This window comes from Rhineura floridana, chromosome 6 (genome assembly GCF_030035675.1).
Source record: "Rhineura floridana isolate rRhiFlo1 chromosome 6, rRhiFlo1.hap2, whole genome shotgun sequence".
Taxonomy (NCBI): Eukaryota; Metazoa; Chordata; class Lepidosauria; order Squamata; family Rhineuridae; genus Rhineura; species Rhineura floridana.
Genome location: NC_084485.1, coordinates 55485866 through 55506940, shown reverse-complemented (window position 1 = coordinate 55506940; position 21075 = coordinate 55485866). Strand labels below are relative to the sequence as shown.

The 21075-nt window shown below is 42.3% G+C and overlaps 1 protein-coding gene across 1 annotated transcript in view; it reads right to left on the bottom strand.

Moving 5' to 3' along the window:
* The window catches only part of RSBN1 (round spermatid basic protein 1), a 50515-nt gene extending 29732 nt beyond the window's left edge, over window positions 1-20783 (bottom strand). The window contains exon 1 of the mRNA XM_061631968.1: window positions 19995-20783. Within this exon, the coding sequence (XP_061487952.1) occupies window positions 19995-20436 (442 nt within the window). The 5' untranslated portion in view covers window positions 20437-20783. The remainder of the gene's footprint in view (window positions 1-19994) is intronic.
* Between the last annotated feature and the right edge of the window lie 292 nt (window positions 20784-21075).

Sequence of the window (21075 nt, the reverse complement as noted above, 5' to 3'; positions counted from 1 at the left end):
CTCTTTAACATCCACTGACACTTACTGTGTAGTAATATTTACAGAAAATAACTTCTCAGGAGTATCTGATCTCAGAAGAATCAACCACAGGTAAGATGCATACTGGTTGCTAGGGGAAAAGGAAGGGGAAACTACAGAAGGACAAATTCCAAGAACTGCTAGCAAATAAGACTGAAACAGAAAAAGGCACTGAAGTGGAGGAGAAATCAGAAGCTCTTTAGGACCCCAGGGACTCCTATTGCCAGGTGTCCAAAAAACTCACTTATTAATCACAGCTCTGACTTCACTCATTGGCTGAAGACACTGACAGGCAGAAGCAGCCATTTCACATAAATAGTTCATAAGGATGCCTGCACATTATGCTTCATAGCTTTCTTTCTACAAGGGCTATATACTTACCTTTTTGAAAAAAATGAAAGCTCAGAGTCGGGGGGCATCATGGCACCTGTGGCTGACAAGTTGACAACCCCTGTACTAGACTGTCTACGGGAGATGTGCAGCAGGACACTGTTCTGCAGTGGTTCCTATCCTACTTCCAGGGCAATTCCAGAAGAAAGCACTGGATGAGTTTTTCTAGCCCCCTGGTTTTAGAGCTATGGGATGTCTCTAATGCTATTCAACATACATGAAACCACTGGGAGCAATCATTAGGAGATGTGGAATGAGGTGTCCAGTCCACTGATGATACCCAACTGTATTTCTCTGAAACATGTGAATAGGGAATGGCTGAGCAGGTCTTGGACCAGTGTCTGAATGCAGTGGTAGGCTAGATGAGGGCTAATAAACAGTCTAAATCCTGGCAAGACAAGGGCTCTGTGGGTGGGTGGTTACCAGATCCGGGAAGTGGTAAGTTGCTGCCTTGTATGGGGTCATAACCTCTCTGAAGGAAAAGTTGCATAGTCTTGAGGTGTTCCTAGATCCAGCTCTGTCACAAGTGTCCCCAGTGGCTACAAGTGCCTCTTACCAGCTTTGGCTGATAAGACAGCTATAGCCATTGTTGGATCAAGATAGCTTGGCTGCAATTGCCCATGCACTGATAACCTAAAGGTAGGATTACTACAAAGTGCTATATGTGGGGCTACCCTTAAGTTTAGTCCAGAGGCTGCAGCCAGGGCAGATTGTGGGGGCAAGGTTGCTTGTGGGGACAAACTACCAGCAGCAATACAAAACCTTGTTCGTGGAATTTACATTTGCTGCCAATCTGATACTGGGAGAAATTCAAGGTTTTGATACTTATAAGGCTCTATACAGTTCAGGACCAGGGTACTTGAGACACTACCTCGTCACTTATATAATCAGTAGTCACTATGTTCTGCAGGAGACTTTCTCCTTCAAGTCCCATAAAATATTTAGAACCCTACACCACAGTAACTTGGTGCAAGGCTTTCAGTATGGCTACCCTTCTTTTGTAAAAAAAAAGCATTCCTGTTGAGATATGACAGGCAGCTACTATATGCTCTGTCATGGATGTTCATTTTGTATTGTTTCTAAACCTATCTTCAGTTATTTTTGTGCTTTTTTCAAACAATTTTTGCTGCTTTAACAAAAATGTGTAATATAAATTGCCTTGACACACACATAGAAGGCAATTCATAAAAAAACCCAAGCGTCTGTGCATAGGATCACTTGGAGAAACTGCTAGACAGCAACAGAACAAGCAACAGGAAAAAGCTAGGGAACAGAGAGAACCAGTAAAACCAAGAAAGACATCATACACAACCATTTTAGGCACCGCTGATTATTGTTGCACAGCCTTAAATCAGAATGATTTATCACCAGTCACAATGAGTCCCTGAATACAGCAAATACCACTCAAATAGCCTTTTGAATTCAAACTACTGCTGAGATCAAAGCTCTGTAAGTTGCTATGACGGGTTTTCAAAAATGCTGGGTATAAAGGAAGCCATAATCATATATTCACAACACAGCTTAATGCCTTAGCAACTAACAAAGTTTTATTTTGTAACACATCTATAGATTGCTTTTAAAATTCATAGCTGAGTGAGCGCTTTAAAAACTATCCACTTTAAAATCCTTCAAAAGGTTATTCTGCTCTGATTAGATGGAAGGTGTTCAGCTTTGAAATTATTCCAATGAGAAAAAAAGGCAGTTTCTTTACAGTAGGACCCCACTCATATGGCAGGTTAGGTTCCAGACCCCCGCCGAAAAGCGGATCAGCTGTAGCGCGGAGTCTGGAACCTAACCCGCTGATCGTGCCAGAGGAGGAGGAGATCAGCTGTAGCGTGCTACAGCTGATCTTCTCCTCCGGTGGCATCAGCTGTAGCGCGGGGGTCTCATCACCCCTGAGGAGAAGAACATCAGCTGTAACACGCTACAGCTGATCTTCCCCTCCTCCAGCAGATCAGCTGGAGCCCGGGGAGCTCCAGCTGATTGCCCCGCTGGTGCTGTATTAGCGGAACGCCGAAAAGCGGGTTGTCAAGAAGCAGGGCCCTACTGTAATGTTGGTGCTTGTAGAACTGTTTGCAAGGTAGTGTTATGTGCCTTCAAGTCGATTATGACTTATGGCAACCCTATGAATCCGTGACCTCCAATCACATCTGTCATGAACCACCCTGTTAGGATCTTGTAAGGTCAGGTCTGTGGCTTCATTTATGGAATCAATCCATCTCTTATTTGGCCATCCTCTTTTTGTACTCCCTTCTCTTTTTCCCAGCATTATGGTCTTGTCTAGTGAATCATGTCTTCTCATTATGTGTCCAAAGTGTGATAACCTCAGTTTCATCATTTGAGCGTCTAGTGACAGTTCTCGTTTAATTTGTTCTAACACCCAGTTATCTGTCTTTTTAGTAGTCCATGGTATGCGCAAAGCTCTCCTCCAGCACCACATTTCAAATGAGTGGATTTTTCTCTTATCTGCCTTTTTCACTGTCCAACTTTCACATCTATACATAGAGATCAGGAATACCATGGTCTGAATGATCCTTTGTGTTCAGTGATACATCTTTGCATTTGAGGACCTTTTCTAGTTCTCTCATAGCTGCCCTCCCCAGTCCTAGCCTTCTTCTGATTTCTTGACTATTGTCTCCATTTTGGTTAATGACTGTGCCGAGGTATTGATAATCCTTGACAAGTTCAATGTCCTCATTGTCAACTTTAAAGTTACATAAATCTTCTGTTGTCATTATTTTAGTCTTCTTGACGTTCAGCTGTAGTCCTGCTCTTGTGCTTTCCTCTTTAACTTTCATCAGCATTTGTTTCAAATCTTTACTGGGTTCTGCCAGTAGAATGATATCGTCTGCATATCTTAAATTATTGATAATTCTCTCTCCAGTTATCACACCTCCTTCATCTTGGTCCAATCCTGCTCTCTGTGTGATATGTTCTCCATATAGATTAAACAAATAGGGTGATAAAATATGCCCTTGTCTCACACTCCTTCCGATGGGGAACAAATCGGTTTCTCCATATTCTGTTCTTACAATAGTCTCTTGTCCAGAGTATATGTTGCGCATCAGGACAATCACATGCTGTGGCACCCCCATTTCTTTTAAAGTATTCCATAGTTTTTCATGATCTACACAATCAAACGCTTTGCTATACTCTAAAAAGCACAGGGCGATTTCCTGTTGAAATTCATTGGTCCATTCCATTATCCAACATATGCTTGCGATATGATCTCTGGTGCCTCTTCCCTTTATAAATCCAGCTTGGACATCTGGCATTTCTCGCTCCACATATGTTAAAAGCCTTTGTTGTAGAATCTTGAACATTACTTTACTTGCATGAGATATTAAGACAATAGTTCGATAATTACTGCATTTCCTGGGATCCCCTTTCTTTGGAATTGGGATGTATATTGAACGCTTCCAGTCTGTGGGCCATTGTTTAGTTTTCCATATTTATTGACAATTTTTTGTCAAAAACTGGACAGATTCAGTCTCAGTAGCTTGTAGCAACTCTATTGGTATGCCATTTGTTCCTGGTGATTTGTTTCTTCCAAGTATTTTAAGGAGCAGCTTTCACCTCACATTCAAACATTTCTGGTTCTTGTCATGGCCCCGTCAGAGGACTCCTCAGATGAGGACAACTCGGGAGTAACAGCAGCAGACCCAGGAGCAGCAGGAGACACGGAGGAGCCTCCTGAGAATCCAGCTCCTTCTGCCCCTCAGCTGCAGAGCACCCCAGGGACAGCAGAGGCCCTGCAGCCAGACACAGACAGTGAACAGGATACTCCCCCCTCACTTGCAGAACGTAGACAGCAGAAGGTCAGGCAGAAGAGAGGCAGGCCTGTCTCCTTAAGGCCCAAACGCTGAGGGCTCACACCTGCTGTCCATCCTGCTCTTTATAAGGCACACCTTGGCTGCAGCTTGTTGCTGACTGCAACGTCAGGCGTGGCTTTGTGTAGACCTAGTTTCCCTGCAGCATCTCTGTGACTGATCTCCTTGGCAATTGATCCTGGACCTCCACTGACCTCGCTTCTGGACTTCTGACTCGGCAAGTACGCTTCGGATAGGCCTGGCAGATTTACAACCCGACTGCTGGCTAAGGACTTTCCTTCCCTGCCAAAGACCCAGGAATTTCCAGCCCCCCCTGACACTGCTGATGCAGTGTAGAGCTGACAGTTCTTCATCATACGGTTCCTCCATGAATGAATCTGCCATCCTGGCATCTCTTTTATAGAGTTCTTCAGTGTATTGCTCCCATCTTCCTTTTATTTCATCTCGGTCGGTCAGTGTGTTCCCCTGTTGATTATACAACATCCCTACTCCTGGTTTAAATTTCCCTTTAATTTCTCTAATCTTTTGGAATAGGGCTCTTGTTCTACCCTTTTGTTGTCCTCTTCTATTTTGATACAAGAACTATTGTAATAGCTCTCCTTGTCCCTATGTACTAGTTGCTGTATTGTTGCATTTAGGGTTCTAACCGTGTTTCTGTCTCCTTTTGCTTTCCTTCTCTCTTTAATCATTTTAAGAGTTTCTTCAGTCATCCACTGTTGTCTTTCTCTCTTTTTAACTAGAGGTATTGTCTTTTTGCATTCTTGGCTGATAATGTCTCTGACTTCACTCCATAGTTCTTCTGGTTCTCTGTCAACTAAGTTTAAAGCCTCAAATCTGTTCCTTATTTGATCTTTATATTCTTCTGGGATGTTATTTAAATTGTATTTTGGCATTATGATTGTGTTGTTATTCTTTAGCTTTATTCTGATTTTCGATATTACCAGTTCATGATCTGTACTGCAGTCTGCTCCTGGTTTTGTTTTCGCAGAAAGCATGGAACTTCTCCATCTTGCGCTACCAATTGTATAATCAATTTGATTCCTATATTGACCATTTGGTGATGTCCACATGTACATGTCTTTTTGGCTGCTCAAAAAATGTGTTTTCAAGTAACAAATTATTGGCTTCACAGAATTTAATAAGTCTTTCAGCTACTTCATTTCTGTCTCCTAAGCCCCATTTTACCACAATTCCTAGTTCATCTCTGTTCCCTACTTTTGCATTCCAGGTCCCCCTGATTATCAGCACAGTTTATCAGTTTTGGTGTGTGATTAATTTCTTCCTGTACTTCTGCATAAAATCTCTCCAATTCCTCTTTTTCTGTGTTTGCTGTTGGAGCGTAGACTTTGATGATGGTTATGTTAATAGGTTTCCTGTTTAATCTCATTGATATAACTCACTCAGACCTTGCATTAGAGCTCCCAAGTGCTTTTGCTACATCACTTCTCACTATTAAAGCAACCCCATTTCTTAATTTCTCATTTCCTGCATAAAATATTTTGTAGTTGCCTGATTGAAAATGTCCCATTCCCATCCATTTGAATTCACTCACGCCAAGTATTGTAATGTTGATACGTTCCATTTCTTGCTTCATTGCAAGGTAAGATGTTGCAATATAATAGACACTATAAAGAAGAGATCCAGAAAGGAGACACCAATTCAGAAAAATATTATGAGTAATTTTTTTTAAGTAACCCAATAGATTTTCAGCAAAATTAGGTAAGCAAAAGACACTGACAGTGCCATATTGCACACAAGAGATCAAATGTCTAGTATTCAGACATCTGAAGATTTGAACAACTGAGCAAGAATTGGGTTGAGAGGTTTCTCTCCCCACCCCCTGCCAATATCCCCTACAAGAGATAGGAAAAATGAGGTATTAAAATAATAAGACAGATCATAAATTTTATTCCACAATTTTAAGTCTGAAGTTCTCTCCTTGGAAATTTTCTATTAAAGTATTTGACTAAAGTGTAGCATTTGTAGACTTTGTATCTAGACATTAATGAGGTTTAATTGTTTTAGTAAATTTCAAAATGTCTACTGGAACTATGGCCTTTGGGTACATTTTATATTCACGTATAGTGAACTTGAACAAATTTCCTGCCTCTGCTTCAAACCTCGTCTGGTCCCCTTAAAAGATACCAAAAATGGTGGTTTAACCAAATAGGGGGGGTTGTTGTTGTTTTGAGGGGGAGTTGCATCAGCATTGATCAGTGAAGCTGACCAGAAACTGGCACACTCCCATATTTTAAAGTCAAGGCGACAATGTCTTCACAGATAGAAGTAAGGACAGCACGGGGTGGCACTATTTCTGAAAGTTTATTTGTGAGGACTGCAACTTGTGTAGCCTCCAACTCACATGAGCACTGGCCAATCTTGAATCATGGGGGTTGGAACCCAGCAACTTTGGAGGGCCAGCTCTGGGACAGAGGCAAGAGATTTTGGGAACTCATTCAGACCCAGAATCTTCCTTCTACTTACTATTCCCAACTACATCAGCCCTAGTTTATCATCAAATTAGACTGGCCTTTTCACCAGCACATACTGTATGTGCTTATGTGTAAGCCATGCCAGCTTGTTGAAGCTACACAATGTAGACTGAATTTCCTCACCTAGATTCTGTGCTTTTCTTCATCTCTAGCTTCCCACTGGTAGGTAATCAACAGGAAGGTTTTCACAAACCTTGACCTATTTTAACTGTGGATTGATTTACTACAGATTTATTAATACCATTTACATGTTGTAAATCAAAATAATCCCTAGAAAGATTTTAATAAAACTGTAAATGAGTGTTTTTTCTTTCACTGTTGAAGCACAATTATTATTTATTTAATTTTATTAGTCGCCTCATACCCATAGTAGCAACTACCATAAGTATGTCAGAGTATATAAACTTATTAGCTGCATTAATGCTAAGCTATGGTTTGTTCAACAAACCACGAGTCATCTCACAGACAAACCATGTATTGTTTCTCCAAAGCTCAGTTTGTTTTCCAGCAGGTCTTGGTACAAGCCTCTGCAGCTTGGCAAGCCTCTTGGGTGGGGTGCCCAAACAAACCACGCTTAAGCAACGCTGTTGGGTTTAGACATTACATCAACACATAGTTAAAACAAGCCATGGTTTGTAAGGAAACTACAAACCTTCACTTCACAAAGAATTTTGTTAGAAAACAAACCACTGCTACTCTGCTGGACTCCAATGTTCCAACAAACAAACAAGAGTTATCTACAAATAAGTTCACTGTGTCTTCCTTACAAATGTACCCATGTTTCTAATGATCTCCTCAGCAAAACTTGGGGGACATAAGTTACCCTTAATGGCACATTTCAGGATTCCTGTGAGGGTACCCACACCTTGCTGACAGTTAATGCTAAGGTCTGTGTGATGTTCCTATATTAATGTATATATGGTAAGTGTTGGTTGTTTAGAAGATACATGGTAAGTGGAGTGAAAGAGGAGGGGGAGTGAATGGGCAGTAGAATGCTAGATGATTGGCTGAGTGTGTAAAATGGCTGAACGTATAAAAGGAAGAGTGAGAGTGGAATCTGGGGGGAGAAGAGAAAGAGTGGGTTGTTTTGGTGGGTTTGAGAGAGTTGTTTGCCAGGAGAGAGTGGAGAAGGAGGGGGGTGGAGTTCGGATTAGTATTGAGTAAAACCATATGCTTATGTGCCTTAAGAAGAAATCTTGTTAATCTTGTTAGCTTTGTTATCTTTAATAAATACTTAATTTGGTTTACCAAAGGCCTGATCCTTGGCTGGGGTTTCACAGACCAGAAGGGAGGGTAAGGTAATGACCAAGGCTGAAGGGAAACTGTAACAAATGGTGGCAGCGGTGAAGAGAATAACAATACCAGTATTCAGAGTCTCTGGGAATACTAGTATTAGGATGTGACTGGTGGTTGCCTAGCAGGGGAATCTGTTGAGATCTGTGCTAGAGCGGGGAGAGAAAAAACAATAATAAAGGACAGTCCGGACTGGTGGAGTCCCTGGTGGTGCCTAGTGACAGGCAGTAGCCACGCGCAGGTAGGAACCTGACAGGGAGAGCCAGGGAAGGGCGTCACACGTGGTGGCAGTAGCGGTGGGATACGAACAACAGAGAATCCAGATACAAATACTAGAGAATCCAGAACAGTGGTGTGGCAAACAGAAATAACAAAACAAGATTTCTTGTGAGAGTGACTGGCAAAGAGTGTGTGGCAAAGAGTGAGTGAACTCAAACACCATGGCTGAATACATAAAAATGAAAAGAGAGGAGCTGGTGGAGAAGTGCATAACATTCCATTTACCTCACGAGGGTAAAGGGGTAGATGAATTGAGGGTAGCACTTATAGGATTTGCTACTGCCCAGCAAAAACAACCTGTCAGAGAAGAGACCCCAGAAGTATACTTAAGCAATCCCGCTTATATAGAGTACTTGAGAGAGAAGTTAAGATGGGAGGCTGAGGAAAAAGACAAGCAGAGGGAGTTGGAAACTGAGAAGTTGAAGATGGAAACTGAGAGAATGAGAATGGGGTTTGAGGAGAGGGAGAAGCAACGAGCAGTGGATGCCGAATTACAAGTAGAAAAGTTAAAATTTGAAAGAGAAGTTTCATTCTGATGAAACAAGAAAGGACAGAGATGGAGCAAAAATAAAAATTACTCCAAAGGACTTTGCTGTCTATGAGCCTGGTCAAGATCCTCAAATTTACCTCAGCACCTTTGAAAAAGCAGCTCAGTTGTGGGGGCTACCTGAAGATAAATACATGCAGTATTTATCAAACCTGATTAAAGGGGAATTGGCTGAGGTATACCAACATTTCCCCTCAGATAGGCCCGTCACCTATGCTGAATTCAAAGAAGCAGTGTTTAAAAGATTCAGACTGGGGCCTGATTATTTTAGAAAGCTTTTCAGAAACTGCCAGATACAGACAGGGAGGTCTTTCGTGGAGCTGGGGGCAAAACTGATGGACATATTTGGGAAATGGCTGACAAGTGCAAAAGCTCAGTCTGTGGAGGAAGTGAAAATCCTCATGATATTGGATTAATTATACCATCAGTTACCACCAGAGATAAGGCTCCTGGTCAAAGACCGTTCCCCTACATCGGTGCAGGAGGCCGCAGAGATGGCGGATCACTTCGCCTCCAACAGAACTGGCTGGGTGGGAAAAACATCAAGAGATTTTAAACCCAGACCATATAATGCTGGCAGAAGGGATGTGGTACCACAGCGAGTGAGTCCTCCAGTAAAATCTGAAGGGCACAGGACACCCCAGAGTGGATCTGTGTACCCTAAAAGTGAGGAGAAATTATGCTACAAATGTGGTAGACAGGGGCACCTACGTTTTCAATGTGAGGTTGCCAACCCCATTAGTAATCCTGCTCAGACAAGGGCAGTGAAAACAGAGCCCAAGGCTTTAGAAACAGCGAAAAAGGTTCAGTTCTGCCAGATAAACTGGACAGAAGTAACAGACCTTGATTCAAGTCTGAGAGAGGAAGTAAGTGTACAAGGGGCAAATTATTGGGCATTGCTTGATACTGGTGCCGCTCAGACATTACTGAGGCCAGATTTAATAAAATCTGAGGTAATATTACCTCAGGAAACTGTGACTATCCAAGGAGTGAGGGGTCAACCAGAAAGTTTGCCTGTGGCCCTGGTGGAAATGACTTGGAGAGGCCGAGAGGGCCGATATAAAGTAGGCATTAATGCCCAGCAACAAGAACCAATAATACTGGGAAGAGATGTAATGGGAGCCCAAGGAAAGATATATGTAGTGACCAGACAGCAAATTGGCAGAGAAAAAGAAGCCATATTAAGGGGGGCTGAAACAAACAGGGTGGAATCTGTTAACCAGCCTCAGGTCACCATAGCAACCACTAGCAGGCCTGCTGAAGGAGACAAACTGTATCAAGTGGTCTCTGATAAGAAAGAAGCAGAGCAATTCTGGGAAGAGCTGCATAAAGATATAAGTTTGAAGCAGATAAAGGAACAAGCTCTGACCCAACAGATTCCTTTCACTGACAAACTGAGGAATCAAGTTGTGTGTGAGAATGGGATTTTATATAGACTGTGGATGCCCGCTGAGAGAAAGGATGAATGTGAACCAGTGAAGCAATTGATAGTACCTAGCAAATACAGAACCAGATTGCTAGAGGTAGCCCACGATGTCCCATGTGCAGGACATCTGGGAATATAAAAGACCAAGAGGAGATTGGCGGCACACTATTATTGGCCAAACATCTCCAAAGATGTAAAACAACATTGTCTATCTTGTGGAATATGCCAAAAGGTGGGGAAAAGTGGAGTAAAGACTAAGGCACCCTTAAAGCCCCTTCCTATAATTGGACAACCCTTTTATAGAGCGGGAATAGATTTGGTGGGCCCTTTTTCCAAACCCACAAGGCATGGCAAGAAATATCTATTGGTGGTGGTGGATTTTGCCACCAGGTACCCAGACGCAGAAGCACTAAGATCTGTAGAAGCCCCTGTAGTGGCAAAGGCTTTATTAAAAATCTTTATGAGGCTGGGTTTCCCTCATGAAGTGCTGATGGATCAAGGCAGTGTATTCATGGGAGAAGTGATGCAATGTATGTGGAAATGTTGTGGTCTAAAACATCTAAAGACCACTACTTACCATCCCGCCACTAATGGGTTAACAGAGAGATTCAATGGCGTTTTGAAGGGCATGATCAGAAGCTATGTTCAAGATCACCCACAAGACTGGGATGAACGGTTGGGATGCTTCTTCTTTGCATATAGAGAAGTCCCTCAAGAGTCAACAGGCTTCTCACCCTTTGAACTCATGTTCACTAGAAAAGTGAGGGGACCTTTGGAACTATTAAAAAATTCATGGGAAGGAACCCTGGGAGAGTACAAAACATCTGTAGTAGATTTTGTATTGGAATTCCGCAATAAATTAACATCAATGATGGAGGTGGTGAAAAAGAATTTGAGTCAAGCACAGGAGAAGCAACGTTACTGGTATGACAGAACAGCCAGGGAACGTGTGTATGATGTGGGAGATATGGTTATGGCGTTCGTACCCAGGAAACATGACAAATTACAGGCTAACTGGGAAGGACCATATACCATCAGAGAAAGGCTTGACACAGTGACGTATGTAATCACCACAGACCAATTGGACAAAAGCAAAGTGGTTCATGTAAATCGGTTGAAGCCTTACCATACCAGGGATGCACAAGTGTTGCAAGTTACCTTATTCCCTGAGGGAAGTGGGCCTGAACTTCCAGATTTGGTACAGGAAAGCAAAGACAAAGGAGGGGTAGATCAAGTGGAATGGTCAGAGGAGGTGAAGGAGGAAGTAAAAGAAGAGATTCTGAGAGTTTTGAAAAACTATGAGAATCTCTTTGGCAATAAACCTGGCTGAACCAGTATAGCCAGACATTCCATTGATACTGGAGATCATGCCCCAATCAAATCTATGCCATGCTGTGTGAATAGGAAAGTTGTGAGTGAAGTAATCTGTGTAGGACATAAGGTGGGGAGTGGGAAAATCACCCCCCTATGGAGCAAGGTAGAGGCAGTGCAATCGTGGCCTATCCCCTTGCATGAATTGACAAAGAAAAAGTGTTCTGAGCGTGTGGTAAGGACGGATGAATGTCAGAAGGCTTTTGATCTGCTGAAGCAAGCCTTGTGCCAAGGACCCATATTAACAGCACCAGACTATGAGCAACCATTCATCGTGGCTACAGATGCATCAGACCTCGCACTGGGAGTCGTCTTGCTACAGGAGAGAGAAGGCACCAGACATCCAGTGGCATACCTGAGTCGCAAGCTGACGCCGAGGGAGAAAAACTATTCGTCGGTCCAGAAGGAGTGCCTAGCGGTCGTGTGGGGACTGAACAAGTTGCGCCCATACGTGTGGGGACGAAGATTCACGGTAACTACGGATCATCGGGCCTTGTTATGGTTGCAGACTATGAAAAACCATAACACTATGCTGCAGAGGTGGTCCTGGGCCCTACAGGACTATCAAGTGGACTTCCAGTTCATAAAAGGCAAGGACAATGTACTGGCCGATGGACTTTCCAGGCAAGTGGCTGGGACTGCAGTGACGTGACCAGACGGAGGAACAAAGAAAGACATTTTCCCCATAGAGACTTTTATTTGTTAACGCGTCGTATAAATCCTGGAACAGGAATAATACTCTGCCGTTGTTTTAAGGGGGGGAAACGTGATGTTCCTATATTAATGTATATATGGTAAGTGTTGGTTGTTTAGAAGATACATGGTAAGTGGAGTGAAAGAGGAGGGGGAGTGAATGGGCAGTAGAATGCTAGATGATTGGCTGAGTGTGTAAAATGGCTGAACGTATAAAAGGAAGAGTGAGAGTGGAATCTGGGGGGAGAAGAGAAAGAGTGGGTTGTTTTGGTGGGTTTGAGAGAGTTGTTTGCCAGGAGAGAGTGGAGAAGGAGGGGGGTGGAGTTCGGATTAGTATTGAGTAAAACCATATGCTTATGTGCCTTAAGAAGAAATCTTGTTAATCTTGTTAGCTTTGTTATCTTTAATAAATACTTAATTTGGTTTACCAAAGGCCTGATCCTTGGCTGGGGTTTCACAGACCAGAAGGGAGGGTAAGGTAATGACCAAGGCTGAAGGGAAACTGTAACAAATGGTGGCAGCGGTGAAGAGAATAACAATACCAGTATTCAGAGTCTCTGGGAATACTAGTATTAGGACGTGACTGGTGGTTGCCTAGCAGGGGGATCTGTTGAGATCTGTGCTAGAGCGGGGAGAGAAACAATAAAAAAGGACAGTCCGGACTGGTGGAGTCCCTGGTGGTGCCTAGTGACAGGCAGTAGCCACGCGCAGGTAGGAACCTGACAGGGAGAGCCAGGAAAGGGCGTCACAGTCTGGTTCACACATTAACACTAAGCCCAACCATGACTTTGCACAAACTACCAAACATGTGGGCTCCTGGAAAGGAAGATGTAGCCACTTTACTCCTCCTCCAATCATTCTCCTGCTACACTGAACTAAGTCATGGTTTGGTTTAGCATGTCATTTAAACCCAGGCTAATGATTTAGCTCTCTCCAGACAAACCATGTGCTGTAAACCTTAGAACCTTGGTTACAGCTCATGGTTTGTCAAAAGAGAACTGATACATGAGCCCGGGTTAGGACAAGAAGCTAAGCCAAACCATGGCTTTGCACAGTGCAATGGAAAAACAACTAGGGAGAAGCAAAGCAGCTGTAGCCTCCTCTCTGAGATCCTCCACATTTGCTCATTCACACTAAGCCATGATTTTGCTTAGCATTATGTGCAAACCAGCCCACAAAGAATGCTTTAGGCTGCTTTTCTGCCTTCAAACAGGAATAATATAGGTGAAATATTAAACTTGAAAAAGGTTTTCTCTTGCTGTGCTGTTTTGTAGCACAACATCCTGGAATCCAGCATTCCCCTTGTAGGTGACAACTACATCTCCTCTCTTAACAAAAGAGTACCCTTATCTAAGACCAGGTGAAGTTCACCCTACCCTACCCCCACCCCAAAGAGCAGACTCAAAGCCAATTCACTGCTCTCCTGTAACATTGTAAATCTATGGAAAGCACAAACTGGTCCATATAGAATTTTCTCCTTCACTTAGGAGCATTTCCAATTATTCCTTCCTCATCTCTCCCATCTCAGGCCACTAGTGAATAAAAACTTGAATGAAGCTATGACTACATTGGGAATTTGTACTTTTGATGTAATCCTGGTTTAGGAGACCAGGAAGCTTTATCTCAAGTCAGGTTTCTTACTTCCATGTGCCTTTTGGTAGAGGCAACAAGGATTTCCTGAAAAATCTTATATTGTTTTTCCAATATAAGCAGATGAACTGAATATCCAGAAAATGCGTTCATGAGGCATCTTAGAAAAATAAATAATAAAGTATTTATTAAGGAAAACAGAGCAATCAAAATGTTTTTTTAAAAAAAAAAAAAAACTTTAACTGGAATTTTTATTGGAATATTTACAAATAATTTAAGAAGTGAACAGTCAATGGACATGAGGCAGCCACCTTGCAGATCTGGATGAAAGACCACATGCGAATCCCATGTATGCCACCTTGGGTTCTATGATGGAAGATACGCAGAATAGAAATACATATGTTGTTTTTAATGCCTTCATTTTTTTCCTTAAAATTAAAACTCACTAATTTTAGGACATCTGAAGAGCTATGTGAATGTGGATATTATAATTTTGAGACTACCCAGACTGGCATTGTGTTTTATTTATTAAATTTCTATTCCAGCCTTCATCATATGATCTCAGGGCAGCTCACAAAAACAAAAACAGCATGGCAGTGAATAAATACAGACAAATTAAAATTATACTTGCTGTTGTTTAAAAAGGTGCAAGTCTTCACAAGGTGCCAAGAAATATCCATTTATGTTACTAATCTTATAAAGCTCAAATTATAGCAACTGAAAGCTTTCCACAGAAAAATTAAGCATCAGAAAACTTTGCAGCCCAAAACATCATCAGTGCTGCGCTATCCAATGGAGCTTTGCAGATGCTAGCACAGAATGGAGGACCTGGATATGCTTTGTGGCCTACACAACTGAAATCCCATCTTAAAACATCTTTCTTAACAGCAAGCCCATTTAAATCAATTGGACTAACTTTCAAACAAGCATGGTTTTGACTGAATTGCTAGTGTGCCATGATTTATAAAAGATTGCTTTAAAGAAAACCAGATGGCAATTTTATGAAACCATTGGCTGGTTCACCCTTACACTGAACAATGAACAAGAGCAAAGTTTCCACTTCATGCATTCCCCCACCCCGTTATCCTATGCTGCCCATGGTTTGAACCTAACAAACTAACCACTGTTCATTATAAGCCAGGATTCTTGATTAGCAGATAATGCTACCCCAAGATTATTTGAAACTGAAAATACAGTTCTCCTCCCAACCATGTAGGAGGGGAGGATGCGCACACACAGCTTCACCAAATAGCACTAGATCATGGTTTAGCATTGTGTGTAAATTACCCCAACTTAGTTATGGCAAATATATCCATTCTTGCCATTTTCAAAGTGTATTAGTGCAGCTGCTCCAACATTAGTGCTGGAAAAGGTTTTTCAAACACTTCTAATATTTGTTTTAGGAGTCCAGACATCTGCAATTTTTCTAGCCTAGTAGCACGTATTACATATTCCATTTGACCTCTCTTTTTAAGTCATATGAACATGGGAAGCTGTCTTTCACCAAGTCAAACCATTGGTCCATCTAGTTCAGTATTCTCTAGTTCAGTAGTAGCACCTCTCCAGGATTTCAGATAGGGGACATTCCCAGCCTCACTTGGTGATGCCAGGGATTGAACCTGGAGCCTTTTGCATGTAAGGTATATGCTCCAGTACTGAGCCACAGCCCCACCAATCTTTAGTATTGTATGTTGATACCTACAGACTTCACAAGCTTCATAGCACCTATTTCATATATGGGGATCCAAATCCTGAAACCAAGTTTGTAGTATTTGGCATGTCTCTCATATATTCCCCATATAACAAAGAAGCTGTAGTCAGGATGTCTGGTTCATTAATGTTATACTGCTCATGACTAAGATATCAATACCACATCAACCAAACTTTTCAAAAATTGTATGAGGAACTTGCTATTGCTATGCCTTACCACTTGGTAAATACCCAACTTTTATTTCATGTAAGGATGTGTGACAGAAATACACTGTGCTACATTTACAATTATTGTATGGGTTTAGTAACACAGAATCAGGCAACCATATAGTAGAAACCTCATATGGTGGCTCTTATTATGTGTACAAGTGATCTGTGAGTGACATAAGAGGTAACAGGAGACAGTTGATAAAGTTTTGAGACATACCCATTACTGGTTCATTCTTCCCTTTGATGTCCAGAATGTGCAACCCCTTAAGAGTACACCTTTAAATTGGCACTCCCTTGAACTATTTGAGCAAGGGTTCTATAACTGCTCATCTCAATTCTTAATATCATTGCTCTGGCTTTTCTCCATTTTAAAACTGCTGTCAAAAAAGTTTCCAATTACATATATCTTCCAAATCAGAACAGATTAAACTACTAGTAATTTCATAATATCCCTCATTAAGGGATATTCTGGTCTGAGGTCACAGAGGGAGTTGCAATGGGACAGCTGACACCACTTCTTCCAAGTCCCTTAAGCTTCCTTCCAAGTCCCTTCACTATCTCTCCAGGTTTAGAAGGCTTATGTGCAGGCATGAAATCAGTATTATTTCTAGCATCTAGCTCATTCATCTCCTGCTCACTCAGGAACAGCTGTTTCTCAGCCCTTCCAAGATAAGCACCTAATTGCACCTCTGGTATAATCCAATACATGTGCCTCTTACAATTAGCTACAAACATTTGTGAGCAGCTACACCTAAAAAAAGGTAGCGCGTTATACAGGTACACTAAAGAGCCAGGAATGGCTGCAGATCTCTATTGAACGTGCATGGCACCAAACTGGAGGTTGCTGTCATGTATTATAGAATGAGCCCTTATTATCACTAAATGCAGAACTAGAACAAGGTAATCCTACTACAGCTCAGTTACCTCTGCATGGAAAGAGCACATGCTTTAAAAAAATCTTTAGCAAACAAAGGAGAGACTGTGCGTTGCATTCAAAGTGATGGTGCAAAAATAAAAAAGCTCTCATTATGTAACCCAAGCAAGGAAATGAAAGTGTTATTATTCAACCCAAATCTAAGCAACACACCAATGAAGCAAAATAGCATGCCCTTTTTTGTACTGAAGAATTTTGTTGTTGTTGTTGTGTACCTTCAAGTCGATTACGACTTATGACGACCCTATGAATTGGTGACCTCCAGTAGCATCTGTCATGAACCACCCTGTTCAGATCTTTAAGTTCAGGTCTATGGCTTCCTTTATGCAATCCATCCATCTCTTGTTTGGTCTTCCTCTTTTTCTACTCCCTTCTGTTTTTCCCAGCATTATTGTCTTTTCTAGTGAATCATGTCTTCTCATTATGTGTCCAAAGTATAATAACCTCAGTTTCATCATTTTAGCTTCTAATGATAGTTCTGGTTTAATCTGTGTCCTCTAAATAACAGTTTCAACTAAGTTTAGCTAACATTGCAAGATTTCTTTTTCATGGTTAGGAATACTCTAACCAGTGAATGTTGGAGGAATTCCAGTTTTTCACTGAAACTTTATTCTAAACACACATAAGAAAAAAGAGTTCTACTATACTAATGTGACAAACTCCAACTTAGTTGCTACTTTGACAAATTAGGAAAAGGAGACCAGGTGATCTAAAACACACTTATACAGTTGCCCAAATTCTACTTGCTAGCCGCAAGTAGGATTTCAGTATTGGTGGCATTCCATCTTGGCCTGTCCTATTAAATAAACCACCAGATAAGTAATCAAAGTATTCCCAGTCTAGATGAAGCAAGCAACGTTTGGGAATTATATCCAATTCAGCTAAGGGGCAAAGAGACTGCTGGAGGCTTAATTCACATTAGCACTCACATCCTTTGCCTCTTCACAGACAATAAGTATTTCAAGTTTCAAAATCCTCTTCACAAAGTATTCGTAATATAGCAAAAATCTTGGTCATTCAAGTATTTTCCTGAAGTACATGCCTGCAGTCCATTTTCATGATACAGTACTATATTTGATAGACAGCTTCGGCTATGGGGCGGTATACAAATGCAATAAATAAATGTCAAGTGAAATGGCTCTTCTGCCATCTTGATATTTAATGGACGTATTGCTCAAGTGCTCATTTAGAAACATCAAAATCTTGCATGTTTAAATAAGGAGTTGCTTCATTAACATGGAACAAGATAGGGTTTTTTTCCATGCCTATAACAACTCTCACAGCATAGCCTACTACTGACTCAAGTTAAAAGGCACCACATACTACAATACTAAAGTGTTCTATAGTAACAGAGGTGTGTTATCTCATTTATCAAGATGTCATCTGTGTCAGAATATGGTTAATAGCTACCACTCAATTTGAAATTTGTAGGTATCCTTAGGTAAATGTGCTTAGCACTGCAAACTAGGAGTAAACCCCAATGAACAAGTAGCTCATACTTATAAGCAAGTGTGGATAAGAATGTTAAACAAATTGTTCCTTATGTGATATGGCACCCTGGTTATCTTCAGTCACTAGAAGTGCACTATTGGCATTAGGCCCTACTATCATTAGATACAGAGGGATTTTTCAGAGAGATACAGTAATTACAGTTATCACAACCAGATCACATATTTTGGAGACATCAGAAGTTTCTACCAAATATTTTCAAAACTAGATTTGCAGCTTTTAGTACTACAGACTTCTGAAGAAAAGCCAATTCAACTGAAAGAGGTCAAGCTGTGCAGAAACATGACAGTCTCAAACCCACAGATCTTTTTTAAAAAGCACAATACTGTTATTGAAATGGACTGCCTTCAAGTTGATCCTGACTTATGGTGACCCTGTGAATAGGGTTTTCATGGTAAGTGGTATTCAGAGGGGGGTTACCACTGACATCCTCTGAGGCTGAGAGGCAGTGACACTAGCCCAAGGTCACCCAGTGAGCTTCATGGTTGTGTGGGGATTCGAACCCTGGTCTCCCAGGTCGTAGTCCAACACTCTAACCACTATGCCACACTGGCTGTCATACTATTATTAAGAGACATTAAATATTTATACTTTAAGCATTCAAAAGACCCTGGTATGCTAAAGTAAAAGTTCCAGAAGTCTGTACAACAACACATGCTTAGGTTTCCAACAAATATGTAAGACTTCTACATGCCACATTCTTAACTAAAGAACTTAGCTACTGATGACTTTTAAAAGTAGCTGCAAAACTATACAACAAATAAAAAACATATGTTCAGATCTAGACTTTTAGCAAGTTTTAATTTACTATTGCAATATTATGTTCTGGAAGCCTACCACACTAACACTAGTCCACAAATAACCACTTTGTACCAACATATGTACCAGTTGGATGTCTTAGGTTTATAGGTGTTCAGTCTCCTTAAGAATCAAGGTAAGAGATGCACTTAACCTTGCTTAAGTTCTATTTCCACAAGACTAAGGTTTCAAGAAACATACTATCTGGATAGAATAGTCCCACTACTACTGCCCTATTAGTGGAAATCAAGCACAAATTTAAAAATCAGTAGTTAGAAATCAGAGACAAGTATGACACTATCAAGAGTGAAGTTAGTTCACCCTTTATCCCTTAACAAGAACAAGAAGCCACTAAACATGTCACTATGCATATCTTGAAGAAAACAAGGGTTAACTTTAAATACACACTAAAGAAATGAAGTTAAGTAACGATGAATACAAGCATTAAAAAAGCAAGGTTCTGTGACAGAACCAGGGACAGCTTAGTTAGCAAGCTATATTATCTAGTAACAGCAAGCCTGGGGCTAGTAAGATGACAAACGAAGGTGAAGCCCACTAACAGGTATAAAACACCTCCGTCGCCTCGCTTAGCAACTCAACCTTGTACAGGAAGACTCCGCTGCGTGACCCCATCACCACCCAATACAACGAACCCTGCGATTTTGTTTGGTTTTTTAACGCCTAACTACCTACGAGATGTTTTCCCGGAATGCAACCTGGCAGCTACACAAGAGAATGGCGGGCAGGAGAATGTCATTCTCTGGCGTGGGTCGCCACAGACTTTTGGCTGTGGAGCGCGCAAGTACCTGCGAAGAAAGGACCCCGACCAAACCCAACAGGGAGACTCAACTCAAAGGGACCGGCAGGCACCCCGAGCCAAGACTGCCCCCCAGTCGCCGCTCACCTCGCTTGCTGGGCCGTCCGTGAGCCCCGTCTCCAGAACTTCCCCGCCTACCCTTGTGCGCTTTCTCCCCAGAGGAGCGGCCGGGCTCGGAGTCGGCACTGTCCGGGCGGTGCCGGTGGTGATGCCGCCGCTCGCAGCGCGGGGCCTGCGGAGGAAGGCTGAGGGGGGAGAAAGTGAAGACCCCGGCTGTAGCAGAAGGTACGGTAGGAACGCCTGAGAGGCCAGGAACAGGGGCCGGCGGCAGCTGCTCCGCCTGAGCGGGCCCTACCACGAGGGGCTGCTGGCTCAGCTTGTTCCTCTTGCACCCTCCGAGCTCCCCAGGTGGGCCCTTCCGCTTCCTCCCCCCTCCCCTAGGTCTGCCAGGCCGGTCACCAAGTGGAAGCGGAGGCGCCTCTTCCGCGCCCCGAGGCACGGCGCGCACTGCAGCGACCTGCGCAGCCATTTCACCGTCTCCCTCACACACATTTAAATGGCCCGAGCGCCAGCAACCACTGCGCAGGCGCCGCCTGATAACCTCTGGGATTTGTAGTCTAAGCTAGGACCCCGGGAGCTGTAGTTTTCGGCAACTAAGCGCATGCTCGGCTGCGCACAGCTTGCTGGGAAAATAAGTTTTCCTCTTGATACTGAGTAGTTCTCGAAGGAAAGGAGCGTGCAGAAAGTCACGCAGTACTGGTTGATCACGTGGGCCATCCGCTTTCTTCGAGGCGGGGCAGTGGCGGTCGAAGGCCCTTCCGTGAGAGAGTGGGAAGATAGTCGCAGTTCAGGTTTTGACCGGAGTTAGGGACTATATTTTGGAATCTGTTTTCAACTGCAAGGTTGAATCCTGTAAAATATAAAACAATACTGAGAGAAAGTCTCTGAGCACAAACAAAGTGCATTTCGTCATTATTACACAAACAGACGATCCCCACTTTGGGAAGAAGAAATGGGACTTCCGTTTCAGCAGGTGCTTATTTTAGCTGTGTGGGGGGGGCAGCTTTGGAGCAAGGAATTTACATCTACTACTGTTTTATAATTTTCAAAATTGCAAAGTTGCCATTCAAAGTGTAACTTATGAAATTACTAGAGGAAACAAAAGGTG